Source organism: Artibeus jamaicensis, unplaced genomic scaffold, assembly GCF_021234435.1.
Source record: "Artibeus jamaicensis isolate MK-2021 breed Jamaican fruit bat unplaced genomic scaffold, CSHL_Jam_final contig_548, whole genome shotgun sequence".
NCBI classification, from domain to species: domain Eukaryota; kingdom Metazoa; phylum Chordata; class Mammalia; order Chiroptera; family Phyllostomidae; genus Artibeus; species Artibeus jamaicensis.
The window spans coordinates 14,094,770-14,110,841 of NW_026521883.1; the positions used below are offsets into that span (position 1 = coordinate 14,094,770).

The following is a 16,072-nucleotide window of genomic DNA, read 5'->3' on the forward strand; positions in this document are numbered from 1 at the left end:
ATTATATTAAAACTACTTAGATGGAGTGGAAGTTTAAAATTGCCAATCTCAAATAAAAATTCAAAAGCTATTCTCTTTCACACAGTGCTAGCATAATTTAAGTATTTCTAAATACTGATTTTTGTTAGACGAAGAGAGATGGCAGAAAGGGAGCGTCGAGAGCGAGAACGCATTAGAATAATTCGTGAACGGGAAGAACGGGACCGCTTACAGAGAGAGAGAGAGCGCCTAGAAATTGAAAGGCAAAAACTAGAGAGAGAGAGGATGGAACGCGAACGCTTGGAAAGGGAACGCATTCGTATTGAACAGGTGCAGTCAGAAAACCTTTTCGTCTTAAATAACTGACCTTTTCCAAACCCTGTGGTTTTTGTCCTGAAATTTGCTTTACTTTTGTAAAGCTTCTGTAGAATGAGTTCAGCTGAGAGCATTTATTGTGTCCCTGAAAGATACCAATGAATGAGGTGCTCTTTAAAAAATACGTTTAGTAACTTTGTTCTAGCCAATTGGTAGTAACTCAAGCTCTGCAATATCATGGCAGCCTAATAATCTGAGCATAGGACTGTGAGTCCAGATTAGTTGTAATCCAGGCTCTGTCACTGCCCCAACCTTAGAAAATAATAACTTTCCTTACATATTACAGTGGGAATGATTTCCCAAGGCTGGAAGGAAATAATGCCTCTCTCTGCAGAAGTGCACCCAGGATTTTAAGGCACTTAGTGTCCGTACCTATTAAGAACTCTATTTCTAATTCCCTATAGGTGCTTTTGTTTCAGTCAAATGATTAAACTAAATTTGACCTTCCCAGTTACCTGTCAGCTTTCACCCCCACAATCTCTGTTATTTATGAGGTTGACGAACAGTAATAGCCCTAGTCTAGATTACTGATTCCTGGAGTCATATTTGCTTATATATCTGTCCCAAGTGTTTTGCCCAATGCTTGCCCATGATGGTTTCTTAATGATAGGATTAAAACAAGGTTGCATATATACTTACCTTATGTTTTTATTTTGCATCGTTGGTTCTTCCTTCTGTGTCGTCTGAAGGAACGACGTAAAGAAGCTGAACGTATTGCTAGAGAACGAGAGGAACTAAGAAGGCAACAGCAACAGCTTCGTTATGAACAAGAAAAAAGGAATTCTTTGAAACGTCCACGTGATGTGGATCATAGGTAGTTGCTTGCTTCTTTTTCATTTACACTTGCTATCTTACTCCTTTCAAGCCAAAATTAACTAGAGAACTAGTAAGTACAAGTAATCACCGGAGTTAGAGGTGGTCGACAGGGATGGGAATAATTATAGTAATGAACACAACCCAGTGTGTTGTCAAGTAGGAAGATCTGTTCTTCTTTTTCCTTTCTAATGCCAGACATTTTCCATTATGACTGGAAATAATGGTTATAATAGGCTTCAGTGGTGGTTCTCAAACTCATGCCCATTTTCAAAATTCTTACAAGGTAGCCCAGATAGTACAAAAAGGGAAGTCATATATTAGAGAGACTAAAAATATGGATTTTGTTGTGTGTGTTCATGATTCGCACTAGATTTCAAAAATATAGTCATTTAATTTTCTTACTTTAAGTTCTGTGAGATTTAGTTGATTGTGCTGAGAAATAGGCGTAATGAATGAATTATGCTCGGACTTATTTCTCTACCCTTTCCAAAGTGAAGTATAACTGAAGAGGTTGTATGCTATGATTTAGAATTTTACTATTCAGTGGTATAGATCGAGTATTATACCACTTGTCTTTTCCATCTAATAATTTTAAGACAGACAATTTTTAACTATTTTCTGCCCTGTGAAATCCCTCTACCACTGTGTGACACCATGCAGTGAGTTCTGGCTAGCTCGTCTTGTAACAGGGATTGTGTTCTGAGTTTATTGTCCTCCGTCTGCACAGCTTCTAGTGTGTGTGGTGTGTGGGGCTCCAAGTAAGTGTTGTTGGGTTGTCGTAATACTAATTTATATAAATGAGCAAATATTTCTCTTTAAGGCGAGATGATCCTTACTGGAGCGAGAATAAAAAGTTGTCTCTAGATACAGATGCACGATTCAGCCATGGATCTGACTATTCTCGCCAACAGAACAGATTTAATGACTTTGACCACCGAGAAAGGGGCAGGTTTCCTGAGGGTTCAACAGTACAGTCTTCATCTTTTGAAAGGTAAATTGATTATGTTCAAAATGGACGTTTAGTGTATGAGTCGTGCTAGTGATAAGTTTGGTTTTTCTGTTAAAATCTTAATGAAGTACAGGTTAGAGCTGAGTGTTCAAAATAAATGGTGGGTTTTTTTTTTAATTTGGTGACATTGGTTAATAAAATCATACAGGTTTCAAATGTACATTTCTCTGATACATGATCTGTATATTGCATTGTGTATCTACCACTCAATATTTTTTTCCATATGAAATAAGCTGTGTATTTTTTTTTTCCCTGTAAATTACCTTTACTCTGTGCACTGTTTTGGTACATTTTAGTATGAAAAATTTCAAAATATTACAATTCAAAGCTCCAGGTGACCCACTCAGGAGGCTGTAAGAATTGGTTTGAATAACTAGAACCATGAAGTTAAACTAGTTCAGAAAATGAAACAGGCCCAGACTGGTGTGGCTCAGTGGATTGAGCGCAGGCCTGCGAACCAAACAACCATGGTTTGATTCCGAGTCAGGGCACATGCATGGGTTGCAGGCCAGTTCCCAGTGGGGGACTCACGAGAGGCAACCATACGTTGATATTTCTCTCTCTCTCTCTCCTTCCCCTCTAAAGATAAATAAATAAAATATTTTAAAAATGTATTTTAAAAAACATGCAACAGCTCTAACCACCAAGCTTAAACACTAACACAGTGACAGGTGCAAACATGCCAAGCCTGTATTCCGGGAGTGACACTTTTGTTGGCCAGCGGGTCCCAAACTCACACCCACAAGGATTAACTCTTTCCCTTTTCTTTTCTCTCGTGTGAAAAATCCTCAGAAATGACCATGGAAAACATATGAATCATTGAAGTCTACCTCGTGGACCTACAGAGTTAAGAGAACCCTGGGATGACTAGATGAGTGTTTAGGTGATGGCTTTCTTATTTCAAGAAGCCCTCAAAGACTAAACTGCTCAGTGCAAAGCCTACACATCCCAGCAGCTTCTCTTTTTAAAGAAGGCAGTTTACAGCTGCACAGGGGTCAACCACAGCCAACTTGTCCATGGTCAAGATCTACTGTAATGGACAATTCAGCTGGCCCACCTATGTCCATGCTTGCTTTTTACAATAATTTTAATCCACACTTTTTTTTTTAAATAAAGAAGCTCTGGGCTTCAAAAAATTTAATAGTTGATCTTTTTGCTGATATCGGGGAGTGGAGAAGACTTCCCTCCAAATGATGAGGCATCTAATTTGCTTAGGAGTTACTCCAAGGAAAAGTAATCACCCCACTGCAAAACCTTGTTTTCCTTTACTTTAACAAACACCTTCATTTTATTCATGGGTTCTGTGAACTATCCAAATGTGCCTGTGAATATCAGCAACTTCCCCCAGTCGTTTGAATTTCTCAGGTGCTTATAATACAGAATTTACAGGGGACAGCCAGAAAGGACTGTAATATGAAGAAAAACAAGGAATCAACAAAAATTAACATAATAACCTAGATTTAAACAAAGAATGTTTGTATCTTGGATAACATGATCAAACTTCCCATCTAACATCTAACTGGTAGCAGTTTATACTAGATGACTTTTTTTTTAAAGACTAATTATTTTTAATATTTTTAAATTTATTTATCTTTAGAGGGGAAGGGAAGGAGAGAGGGAGAGAAATATCAATGTGTGGTTGCCTCTCATGAGTCCCCTGCTGGAAACTGGCCTGCAACCCCAGCATGTGCCCTGACTGGGAACTGAACCGCAATCCTCTGACTTGCAGGCCCGCGTGCTCAGTCCACTGAGCTACACCAGCCAGGGCTACTAGATGAGTTCTTAGTATATGAATGAATATCCTAGATTTATTTTTTCCACCTTTGATGCAAATGTATTAAAAAATTATTTCTTCATTCGGTTTTCTTTCCCCCCATGCTGGCATTTAAAGCTGAGTAACAGTATTTAGCTCTCATTAATTGAGAAAATATAAAAAGGTTTTAGGAAAAGACAGTGGATTCATTTTTCTATACCAGTTGTTGGGGTGAAGTCTTCTTTTGGGGATACTGGTGCACAGAACATTTTTTTCTTGTCTGAGTTACTGCTTCCTGGTCTCCCCACAGACAGATAATTCCCAAATCTCACATAGGCCCCGATTATCTTGGCAAAGCGCTCCAGTTCCTGCCGTACAGCACAGCAGTTTCATCTGTTCTTTTTTTTTTTGCCTGTCTCTTTTTCTTTTTAAGTTCTCACCTGAGGATACACTTATTGACTTTAGAGAGAGAGGAAGGGGGGGAGAGAGATCGACATTGACCACTTGCCTCCTGTACGTGCCCCAACCAGGAATCAACCCACAGCTTTTTGGTACATGGGCCGAGGTCCCGCTAACTGAGCCACCTGGCCAAGGCCCACGTTTGGTTTTTGTTAGTAGAAATATGATTTGGTATTCAAAATTAGTTTAATCGGCCACCATGACAAGGTTAAGTAGGTTGGTTTTATTTCTCAGGCTTTCATACGCAGGGGGAATGCAGAGAGTTTTGGGTGCCTCAGCTGTTAAGAGCAGTGAAATCTCAGGTTGGTAGTGGTTTGAGTGTTGGATGGAATCCCTCCTGGATGCTGAAAAACCAACCTTCATGCCACACATTTAGTCAATTTAAAAGATTATGAGTTATTATAATTGTGGGATTTTTTGGTGGCTTTGCCTTAAGGTAATTTTTTACAGGAGGTATAATTATTGTAGGTTATGCAAATAAAGTTAAGGAGAATAAAGCCACGTAAGTACTTACCAGAATCTGTGTTCTTTGTTTTGGGTAACTTAATAGGCGAGAACGCTTTGTTGGTCAAAGTGAAGGGAAAAAAACACGTCCGAGTGCACGAAGAGAAGATCCGGGTTTTGAAAGGTATCCGAAAAATTTCAGTGATTCCAGAAGAAATGAGCCTCCACCATCAAGAAATGAACTTGGAGAAACGGACAGGCTGGAAGTACGAGGGGAACGAGATGAGAGGAGAACCGTGATCATTCACGACAGGCCTGATGTCACTCACCCCAGACATCCTCGAGAAGCAGGCCCCAACCCATCCAGACCATCCACCTGGAAAGGCGAAGGAGGCATGTCCAGTGACAAACGGGAAACAAGGTATTGGCGTGGGTTCTAATGCCTGGTTGGTGGTATACGACGCGTTTGGGTTTCTCAGCAGTTGAAATAGAATTTTGATGGTGTATGTTTTGGGGTTTTGTTTAACAGGGTTGAAAGGCCAGAACGATCTGGGAGAGAAGTGTCGGGACACAGTGTAAGAGGGGCTCCCCATGGGAGTCGCAGCAACGCTTCCGGCTATGGGGACAGAGAGGGAGACAGAGTCATCACAGACCGAGGAAGTGGAGCGCAGGTAAATGCTTACGGAGCTTTATTCTCTCTCTCTTTTTATAGAACTGTTTTTGGAGAGAAGGGAGGGGAGGGGAGAGAGAAACATCAATTGGTTCCATGGATTTATGTGTTCGTTGGTTGGTTCTTGTGTGTGCCCTGACCAGGGATGGAACCCACAACCTCGGTGTGTCGGGACGGCTGTCTAACCAGCTGAGCTACCTGGCTAGGGCTTAATGTTTACTCTCATTTCTTGAAATTTAGAGGACTTACCATTTTGTTGTGAGATACATTTATCTATTAGAATAATTGAGAAACTGTAAAAGATGTTAATACTTTTCATATTTTACTGTCAGTAGTTGAATTTCAGTAGTCCAAGGAAGGAGGATACTAGTCCTGAAATTCTCGGTAATTTTTTAAGTTAAACTTCCTGCGGAAATTTGAGAAGTATTACATTCGGTAGATGAGCTTTCCTGAGGACTTTGGTTTTATTTCTTTTTTAAAAATTACATTTTATTGATTATGCTATTACAGTTTGTCCAGATGTTTCTCTTTTGCCTCCTATCACCCAGCAACTCCCACTCTCCCCACTCCCTCAGGCAATCCCTCACCATTGTTCATGTCCCGATTGTGCGTGTAGGTTCTTTGGCTGCTCTGCTCTGTTTCCCTTGCTGCACTTTACATACTCATGGCTCTTCTGCAACCACCTATTTGTATTTCTTAATCGCCTTGCCTTTTCACCCATTCTTCTCCTCCCCCTCCCATTTGGCAACTTTCAGATAACTAACATCTTTTCTCTTGTTTTTTTTTTTTAATATTTTATTTATTTATCTTTAGAGGGGAAGGGAAGGAGAGAGGGAGAGAAACATCACTGTATGGTTGCCTTTTGTGCGTCCCCTGCTGGGAACTGGCCTGCAGGGAACTGGTCTGCAACCCAGGCATGTGCCCTGACTGGGAATCGAACCGCGATTGTCTGGTTCGCAGGCCCGCGCTCAATCCACTGAGCTACACCAGCCAGGGCTTTCTCTTACTTTTAAGCATCTCTATTTATCTTTAACCTTTGGCCTTTTAATAATGATGTGTCTTGGAGTGGGCCTCTATGCATTCATCATAGTTGGGAGACTCTGGTTTCTGGATTTGCAAATCTATTTCTTTCACCAAATTTTTTCAGATAGATTTCCAATTTTTGCTCTTTCTCTTCCTCCAGCACCCCTTCGAAGCAAATGTTGGATCACTTAAAGTTGCCCCAGAGACTCTTTATACTATCCTCATTTTTTGGGGATTCTTTTTTTGTTGTTCTTATGGTTGTTTTTTGGCTCCTTATGTTTCAAATCATTGATCTGATTCTTGGCTTCATCCATTCTACTGTTGTTTCCCTGTAAATTGTTCTTTATTTCAGTTAGTGTCTTTCATTTCTGACTGGGTGTTTTTTGTGCTGCTGAGGTCCTAAGTTCCTTGAGCATCCTTATAACCGGCATTTTGAACTCTGCATCTAACAGATTACTTATCTCCATTTTATTTAGGGTTTTTTTTCTGGAGTTTTGATCTCTTTCATGTGGGCCGTGTTTCTTTGTCTCTTTGTTTTGGCAGCCTCCATGTGTTTGTTCCTATTGTATTAGGTAGAGCTGCTTTGACTCTGTGTCTTGGTAGTGTGGCCTAATGCAGTAGGTGTCCCGTAGGGTCCAGTGGTACAGCCTCCCCTATCACCCAGAATTTTGATCTGTTCTTTTATTTGTGCCATTTCTCTCCCTCGTTTTAACATTTCTATTTATTTATTTTGAGAGAGGGGAAGGAAGAGAGAAAGAGAAGGAGAGAAACATCAATGTGTGGTTGCTTCTTGCACACCCTTTACTGGGGACCTGGTACAATCCTGGTACAATCCCTTTGGTTTGCAGTCTGGCACTCAGTCCACTGGGCCACATTAGCCGTGGCTGGGCCATGTTTATTTGACTCCTCATTTTGGCAGCCTCCCTGTGTTTGTTTCTGTGTATTAGGTAGAGCAGCTATGACTCCCTCTCTTCGTGGCATGGCCTAATGTAGTGGGTGTCCTGTAGGGGTCAGTGGCTCGGCTTCCCCTCCCATCCAAGCTGGGTACTCTCGTTGTATCTTTCATGTGGGCTTAATACACCATTGTCTTGTAGTTGAGCCTTGATTACTGTTGGCAGATCAGTGGGAGGGATTTACCCAGGCCAGTCAGCTGTGTCCATTGACCACCAACCCCTCCCCTGCCTGGAGATTGCAGGGGCAGGGTGGTGCTCCAGCATGGTCTGTAGCTGTCCACTGGGTACACAGGCTCTAGGGTTTCCTGGGTGGTGCAGGTCAAGGTCAGCTCTGACCTGTGTTTTGCCGTAGGTCCACCCTGCCTGAGCTGTAAAGCAGTATGAGGTGGCTGCTTCCTGTGATGGGCTTGGCGGTTCCCAGGCGAAGCCAAGCTTGAACCTAGGCTGGCTGCTGCTACTGCCAGGCCTTTGGCCACCTAATAAGAGGAACAGGGGCCTTGGGGCTCACTGAAGCCTGCCGTTGCTTGTTTGAGAGGATTTAGGAAGTTGCGCAACATGAGCCAAGACCAGCCATTATATTGAAAAGCCACTGTTAACAGCTTGGGCGGGCCCATAAGTTGGGTATGACAGAGTCTTGGGCGATCTCCAGTTCTATCCAGGTTGACGAGTCTCAGATATGGCACCCACCCGCTGGCTCAGTGGCTCTGTAGGCAGAGGGTTCAGATAAGAGACAACGGCCTCTGCTTGCCTTTCTGTCTGGGAGAAAGCTGTCCCTGCAGCTCTCACCTCGATGCTGGACAATTCAGTTCTTCCATATATGCCACTGGTGCCTTTCAAGTTGCTGCCCTGGGCTGGAGGTCAGAAGAAGTGAATCTAAGTCCGTGAGTCCATGTGTGGGTTCTTTAAGAGGAACTGCTTGGAACTCTAGAAGTTTATTCCACCAACTCAGTGCCTGCTGGTTTTTGCAGCCACAGGTTATGGGACTCCTTTTCCTGGCACTGGAACCCTAGGGTGAAGGGCCTGGTATGGGGTTGGGACTGTGCACTTCTGAGATACCCTTCTTGAAGTTTTATCTAGCACAATGGGTATGTGACCAGCTCGTTTTGCATCCCTTTCACCTATGGATGGATATGGTTTTTTAAATTCTGAACTTTCCAGACTTCCATTCAACTCTATTTCTGATGGTTCTAACAACAGTTGTTTTATAGTTTAGTTGTAGTTGTGCAAGGAGGCCAGCCGTGTTCCCCTGTGCCTGCATCTTGACCGGAAGTCAGCCATTAAGTAGCTTTAACTGTAAAAATGCAATAAAAATGTTGTAGTTTTAAATTGCTTTTGACTCTTGTTTTACTTTGTTGACTTGAATATTTTTGAGTTAATGAACCTAGACGGAAGAAAGTGTCTTCATCACTCAAGCAACTATATTGAGCAGAAACTTTTAACTACCATATTTTTTTAACTATAAGATGCACCCCACCCCCATTTGGGAGGAATAACGATTGTTAATACTGCTGTTGAGTTCTTTTTACATTTACATTGGTAAAATATTATGTTATTTATGTTAAATATTTCACCACATTTTTTCCCTATTTTCTTCCTCTTAAAACCTAGTACATCTTATGGTCTGAAACATACGGTAATTTAAAAGCATTCTATTGATGATACACTGATATATGCATTGAAGTAACACATACAGAATATCATCTCAAGTTATACATAAAAAAGTCTTGAAGTGTGTGTGTATCCATCTTCAACCTGCATTATACTCTGATGCTGTTTTATATTTAAATAGAAATGCTAGGTTTTTTCCGGACCTTTCTTTTTTACTAGAAAAACTTTTAAGCCCTTGGCATTTTAGCTAATAGAACTATATACTTTCCAGTTCATCTGGAGCAATTATGAAACAGATTTGGGCCTGATGGCATTATAAGCTATAATGCTTCTAATAAGTGAAACATTAAGTAGATCACTTCATGGAGGTGTTTACACTAAATAGAACTTTAGGCTTGGGTATATAAATCAAATTTCTGCTTTGTTTAGAGTAAACTTAAGGCAGTCTCATGGACAAAGCCCTCTGAATTCAGAAGTTCTTTTAGGAAAGGGGTTCTGTCTCTAAGGTACCTTTAGCTTTGTGTTTTTGTAGGCTAAGTATCATAATTATGACTCGTCCTTCCTCAGAGTCTTAGTTCTAAGGCCTTTGTTTCTTTATGTCCAGTACGCTGTTTTTCATTGTCATGGATGGAAGACCTTGTCCAAGCCATAGCAGCAACAGTTCTCTCTAAGATAACAGCTCCTGTTTTATGTGTTTGCATGTTGATCTTACATCTTAATTTGTCTTAAGGTTAAGACCTCTCACTATGCCTTCTTACATGTAGATATATTGATCCAGGCGTCATATAGAGATATGAAAATACTAAATAAAGGGTCAAAAAGTACATGGGTGCTAGAAGGTATAGAAGTAGCAATTACAGTGCTGTACCATTTCCCTCATATCTTACCCTGAGTAGCTTCTTAATGCAGAGTGGTTGGAAACCCTTATATGCGCTGTCGTATTATTAAGTCTTTTATCTTCCCAGACATCTTACTAATTTGTTTCTGCATTAAAAGCACACTAACATGAGTAAATTGGTGTGTGGCTGAGGTATCGTGACTTCTCTGTTAATATTCTCTTCACTAGCACTATCCTGAAGAGCGACACGTGGTTGAGCGCCACGGACGGGATGCCAGTGGACCAAGGAAAGAGTGGCACGGTCCCCCTTCTCAAGGGCCTGGCTATCATGACACAAGGCGCATGGGTGACGGCCGGACAGGGGCAGGCATGATAAGCCAGCATGCAAGGTAAATAGCTGACTCGTTGAGAATTTTCTGCCAGTGTACAACCAAACCCTTCTTCTCTTCTGAAAGGTCATTACAGCTTCTGAGAGACTGAACGGTGGCAACCCTAGATCTGCCCAAATATGTCTCTTTATTAACTACACATCTCCAGTGGATTTTATGCAGGGCAGCTGGTGTTAATTTTTACCAGTTTCTATTCCCTGGTATTGGTTCGTTGATTGGCATTCTGGCATATTGATCTAGATAGAGGTGTGTATGTAGGTATGTCAGAATCCAGTAGTTATTGAACATTGACTTCAAGTTGGCGCCATCTTTTTGTTCACTACCTAACATTCCTAAAATTCCTAGAAAGGAAGAAGAAAACTGAAAGGATGTTTTGCTTCCTCCCTTTTCAAATATTGTAACTCCTGCAAAACTTTTGGGCATTTAACCTAAGGCCGGTTCATATGCTAAGAGACAAGCTTTATTTTCTCTCGCACTGACACCCGCTGTGGCCCCTGTGCGGCAGGTCTTTGGCCTCTCTCTCTGTTGCATGCCCACCTTTCTTTCCCATGGCCCCGTCTTAGAAGACGGGGCTTGGCTTAGTAACCCAGAATTACTTTTCAATTGGCTGCATCTACCACCAAATGTAAGTGTTTATTTATACTTGTGCCTGCACAGCCTCATCACTCATTCTACCTTTGGTTTTTATAGGTCACCGATGCCTTTGTTTCCTGATAAATATAGATTCCTTTGATACATAGGATTCCTTTATTTTAGTTCTTAGGCTCCTCAGTGGATAAGCACTATTTCCCACCATTGCTTTTCCCTCTTTTGAAACACTCCTCTGCTTCTAATGCATCATAGTTTTCTTTCTGCCCTTTTTATTTCTTTTGCCAGCTCCTTCAAATGGAGCTCTGTATTGTGATCTGCATGTAAAAGCCCTGCTGTCTCCATACATTCAAGGTCACAGGCAAACTCATTCCTCTTGTTTCAAACCTTCATGTCCCAGTTATTGCCTACAGCTTCTTTTAATTTGCCAGGGCCACCATGCATCTCATCCCCCCGGACTTCAAAACCATGGGCCTCACTTGTATCTTTCTTCATTTTGAGTGTGAATTTATAAGTTTTATAAAAAATTGTAATAGCTAATGCTTTCTTCCTCATTCCAGCTTCTATTTGATCTTCCCAAATTAATCTTTTTTGTGCTCCATTCACACTATTTCTAAATTTAACAATTGCTGCTGTTGTATTATACCATTTATTTACTCCCAAAACACAAGCAGCTTTCCTGGGTCACAGAAACTAATCCAGATTCTTCAACTTGGCATTCAAATCTTTTCATAAACTGGTTCTATTCTACTTATACCATTTCACTGTGGGTTTTTTAAAAATATATTTTATTGATTATGCAATTACAGTTGTCCCATTTCCCCCCCTTCATTCCCCTCCACCCTGCACATCCCCTCCCACCCACCCACATTCCCCGCACTTTAGTTCATGTCCATGTGTCATAAGCTTCTACATTTCCCCTACTATTCTTGCCCTACCCGTCTATTTTCTACCTACCATCTATGCTACTTATTCTCTGTACCTTCCCCCCCTTCACCTCCTCCCACTCCCCTGTTGCTAACCCTCCATGTGATCTTCATTTCTATGGTTCCATTCCTGATCTAGCTGTCCTCTTAGTTTCCTTTTGTTTTAGGTGTGGTTGTTAGTAATTATGACTTTGCTCTCCTTTCACTGTTGATATTTTTATCTTCTTTTTCTTAGATAAGTCCCTTTAACATTTCATATAATAAGGGCTTGGTGATGATGAACTCCTTGAACTTGACCTTATCTGAGAAGCACTTTATCTGCCCTTCCATTCTAAATGAAAGCTTTGTTGGATAGAGCAATCTTGGATGTAGGTCCTTGCCTTTCATGACTTGGAATACTTCTTTCCAGCCCCTTCTTGCCTATAAGGTCTCTTTTGAGAAATCAGCTGACAATCTGACGGGAACTCCTTTGTAGGTGACTGTCCCCTTATCTCTTGCTGCTTCTAGGATTCTCTCCTTCATTTTAATCTTGGTTAATGTAATGATGATGTGCCTTGGTGTGTTCCTCCTTGAGTCCACCTTCTTTGGGACTCTGAGCTTCCTGGACTTACTGGAAGTCTATTTCCTTTGCCAGATTGGGGAAGTTCTCCTTTATTTATTCCAGTAAGTTTTCCACTTGTCGCTCTTCCTCTTTCCCTTCTGGTACCCATATAATTCGGATGTTGGAGTGTTTAAAGGTGTCCTGGAGGTTCCTAAGCCTCTCCTCATTTTCTTAAATTCTTGTTTCTTCCTTCTTTTCTGTTTGGTTGTTTCTTTCTTCATTCTGGTCTACTCCATTGATTTGGGTCCCAGTTTTGTTTCCATCACTATTGGTTCCATGTGCATTTTCCTTCATTTCACTTAGTGTAGCCTTCATTTTTTTCATCTAATTTGCGACCAAATTCAACCAGTTCTATGAGCATCCTGATCACCAGTGCTTTGAACTGTGCATCTGATAGGTTGGCTGTCTCTTGGTTGCTTAAAAGTATTGGCTCTGGGGCTTTGATCTATTCTTCCATTTGAACCTCCCCCCAACCCCTGGGTCTGGTTGCACCTGTTAGATATGAGGGGCTGAGCCTTAGGTGTTCACCAGAGTGGGGCAATCCAGTAGCTGGATTGTGATGCTCTATGTGGGGGTGGGGTCAGAGAGGGAACAATGGTTCTTGCTCCACTGTCTCTTGGATTTCAGTCCCTTCTGCTGCTTTCCCCAAGCAAACTGGGCCCTCCTGGTGCTGGTTCCTGGGTGGGTAGGTTTGTGCAAGGTCTAGGACCCTGTAAGTCTCTCCACTGAACTTTCCTGTGAGGCTGGGAGTCTCTCCTGGCACCTCAACCCCCACAGGTGTTTTCAGTCGGTGCTTTTAGGCTTTATTTCCTGGCGCAGGGTCACCCAGTCTGTCTCACTGCCCGTTTTTCGCCTGGTTTATCTGCATGCATATGTGTGACTGCGGTCAGCCAACCGCCTTTTGCCCTCACTGGGTCTGCTCATTGCCACCTTACGCCTTGGGTCTGCCAGCCGCTGCCTGTGCACTCGGGTCCTTCAGCCACCACTTTTTCCTGCTGTGACCCCTCTCTGCCCCTCTTACTGGTCTGGATAAATGGTTGTTGGGACTTCCATACAGTTCAATTTCCTATCAGTTCTGGTTGCTTTTTTGTTTCTAAATTTTTGTTGTCCTTAATTTTGGCTGTTTGAGGAAGCACAGTGTGTCTACCTACACCTCCATCTTGGCCAAATCACTGTGGGGTTTTATCTCCCAACGTTGTTGTAGGGCTTTTTGGTGGATCTTTTTCTTGTATCACTCATTTGTACCTACTGTGTTGCATTATGCATATAAAAAATTCCAGAAACATTTCTTGAATGATGTTCTGTAGGTCAGAGGTTCAACCTCCCAGTTGATGGGTACCACAATTTGAGAACCAGTCCATTCTCCAGTCCGTTCATGTGCATACCATACATACATGCATGGCCTACTCTGAGGCAAGTTCAACTGCTCAAGTTCACATTCTTCCTCCACCATTTATTACTACCTCTGTGATCTTGTACCTCCACATCTCAGTTTCTTCATAAGTAAAGTGAGACTGTTGAGAACAGTGAATTTCTTGGTGTGGCTAAAGTACAAAGAATAGCGCCTGGTAAATTATAAGCAGTTTGTAGTTATTAACTGTAACTATTTCTTTTTTTCTCTTACACCTTTCCAGTAATGCCTCCCCAATTAATAGAATTGTACAAATCGGTGGCAATTCCATGCCAAGAGGAAGTGGCTCTGGATTTAAGCCATTTAAAGGTGGACCTCCACGACGATTCTGAACATTAGCTCTCTGCCATGGATTCAGGATAATTTATTGAAATCTCCAGTAAACTGTACTTGACTACTCACGAAGAGGACCTCTGACTTGCTTGAGACTTTTCTTTATTTCTCCTTTTTTAAAATTTAACATGATTGCTTTTCTCAATTTTGGAGAAGATGTTTAAATAGTTCTGTTGTAACTTCTAATAGTTTTGTGTATCATTCAACTTTTTTTCTTGTAGCACCGAGACACATCTGAGAGGACTGGAGTCAAAACCATTTTGCCGAACGCAGTGTGGAGATAGAGTAGTTTGCAGCTGTGTGGTAGAAGTTTCGTTTGCGGCGCTCACTCTGTGGCACCAGGCGGTAGAGTTACTTGTCACCAAGCATTTTCAGCCTTCATTTTGAAGGCTGTCTAAGTTTAAAAAGTCTGCTGTCCAATTTTTAGAGAATAAGATTGTTCCTTGCATTTCTGAGTATTATTTAACCTATTTTTGCAGAAGGTACTGTTACATTAAATGCATCTGTGTATCCTGGTTTTAAAAATGTACTCTTTTTGAAATAAACCTTCATATTCTCTATAGTTGCTAAAGCGTTGAGAACCTTTTTAATTGTAAAATGAGAACTGATCTTCAGTTTAGTATAGCAGCATACTTGTTCCGGTTTGCATGGTATGAGACCAAATAGATTAATGAAACCTTGGCCATGAGGTTTGTATCACTGAGATTCTTAGAATGAATTGTGCAGGTAAGTGCACGTTTAGGTAATCTGTACCGTTTGATGGATAAATTCCAACTTTGGGAATTATGTGGGTATTAATGTTTCCATATTCCCAACTATGTTGAGAAGTGGAAAAGACCCCAGGCTCTCTAGACTGGTGAATCAGATGGGTTTTGTAAACACTTGTATGTGGGACGGCATTGTTGTCTCTTCGTGAAATAAAATCCACACTTAGAACTCTGTGTCTTTGTTTCCAGCTTTTTAGGTGTTAGTCCTCCAGCCCTTTCTGGAGTTAAACCCAAAGAAATTGACTAGGTTTAGAGCTATGCAGGCAGTCTTGGCTTGGTTCCTAGGAAATAAACCTGACTTTGACTCTTCACCCCAATAGCTGGGCAGTATACTCTTTTGAAGTGTTAGAGACTTATCCACCAATCTTAGGGCTTTTTTTTTTTTAAGGCATCTTTTCTAAGAAAATGCTTCAAGGTAAATTCTGAAGAGCATCTCTTAAAGCCTACCATATCCCTTCATATAAACCAGTGACTTATAATCCAAATGTTCTAGATTCTTGGTAAATCAAGCAGTCTCTATGTTCATACAAAAGTAAAAGAGGGCAGCAAGTTCAGCCACCCAAGTTCAAATCATTCCTCTACCATTTATTAGCTCTGTGATCTTGTACAAGTTACTACTTCACCTCTAGATCTCAGGTCTGAGGTCACCTTTTGATTTGAGAAGGAGGAATCTTTCTACAAGTTCTTGTAAACGTCACTGCGAGGCATGGTCATGCCATGAGACAGCTCAGACTGCTGAGGGCTCTGGGCAGCCACAGTACCCTGGTCCTCAGCCCTTTAGGGAACCGGTACTTTCTGTATTGCTATGGATTTTATATAGCCTTTTCTGCTCTTCCCAGCCCTACCACTGTGGGAGTAAGTGGGGCGTATGTGTGTGGGGGTGTTTACTTCATTTCCTGATCCCCCACACTTTGCGGAATGGTACATAGAACCTCAGTATAGGAATGAACTAACTTCAGGTCTGCCTTTGTGACTGTGAGTCCTTACATCGCTCTTGTCTGTGTGCTCATGGGTAGAGTGGAACTGTCACAGGGTCGCTACCATCTGCTGCGCACTTGATGTGCTGGGCAGTGTGCTAAGCATTTTCAGTGCATGTGCTTGCCTCATCCTCAGAAGAATCCTACTGGCCA

The 16,072-nt window shown here is 41.7% G+C and overlaps 1 protein-coding gene across 8 annotated transcripts in view; it reads left to right on the forward strand.

Annotated features, from left to right (window-relative positions):
• Window positions 1–15,111, forward strand: part of SLTM (SAFB like transcription modulator) — a 48,590-nt gene extending 33,479 nt beyond the window's left edge. For all 8 annotated transcript variants that reach the window (XM_037151123.2, XM_037151118.2, XM_037151121.2 and 5 more), the window contains 7 exons: window positions 129–309; window positions 1,044–1,168; window positions 1,991–2,161; window positions 4,942–5,256; window positions 5,365–5,506; window positions 10,156–10,316; window positions 14,066–15,111. In XM_037151123.2, coding sequence (XP_037007018.2) covers window positions 129–309; window positions 1,044–1,168; window positions 1,991–2,161; window positions 4,942–5,256; window positions 5,365–5,506; window positions 10,156–10,316; window positions 14,066–14,174 — 1,204 coding nt within the window. In that variant the 3' untranslated portion in view covers window positions 14,175–15,111. The remainder of the gene's footprint in view (window positions 1–128; window positions 310–1,043; window positions 1,169–1,990; window positions 2,162–4,941; window positions 5,257–5,364; window positions 5,507–10,155; window positions 10,317–14,065) is intronic.
• The last annotated feature ends 961 nt before the right edge of the window (window positions 15,112–16,072 follow it).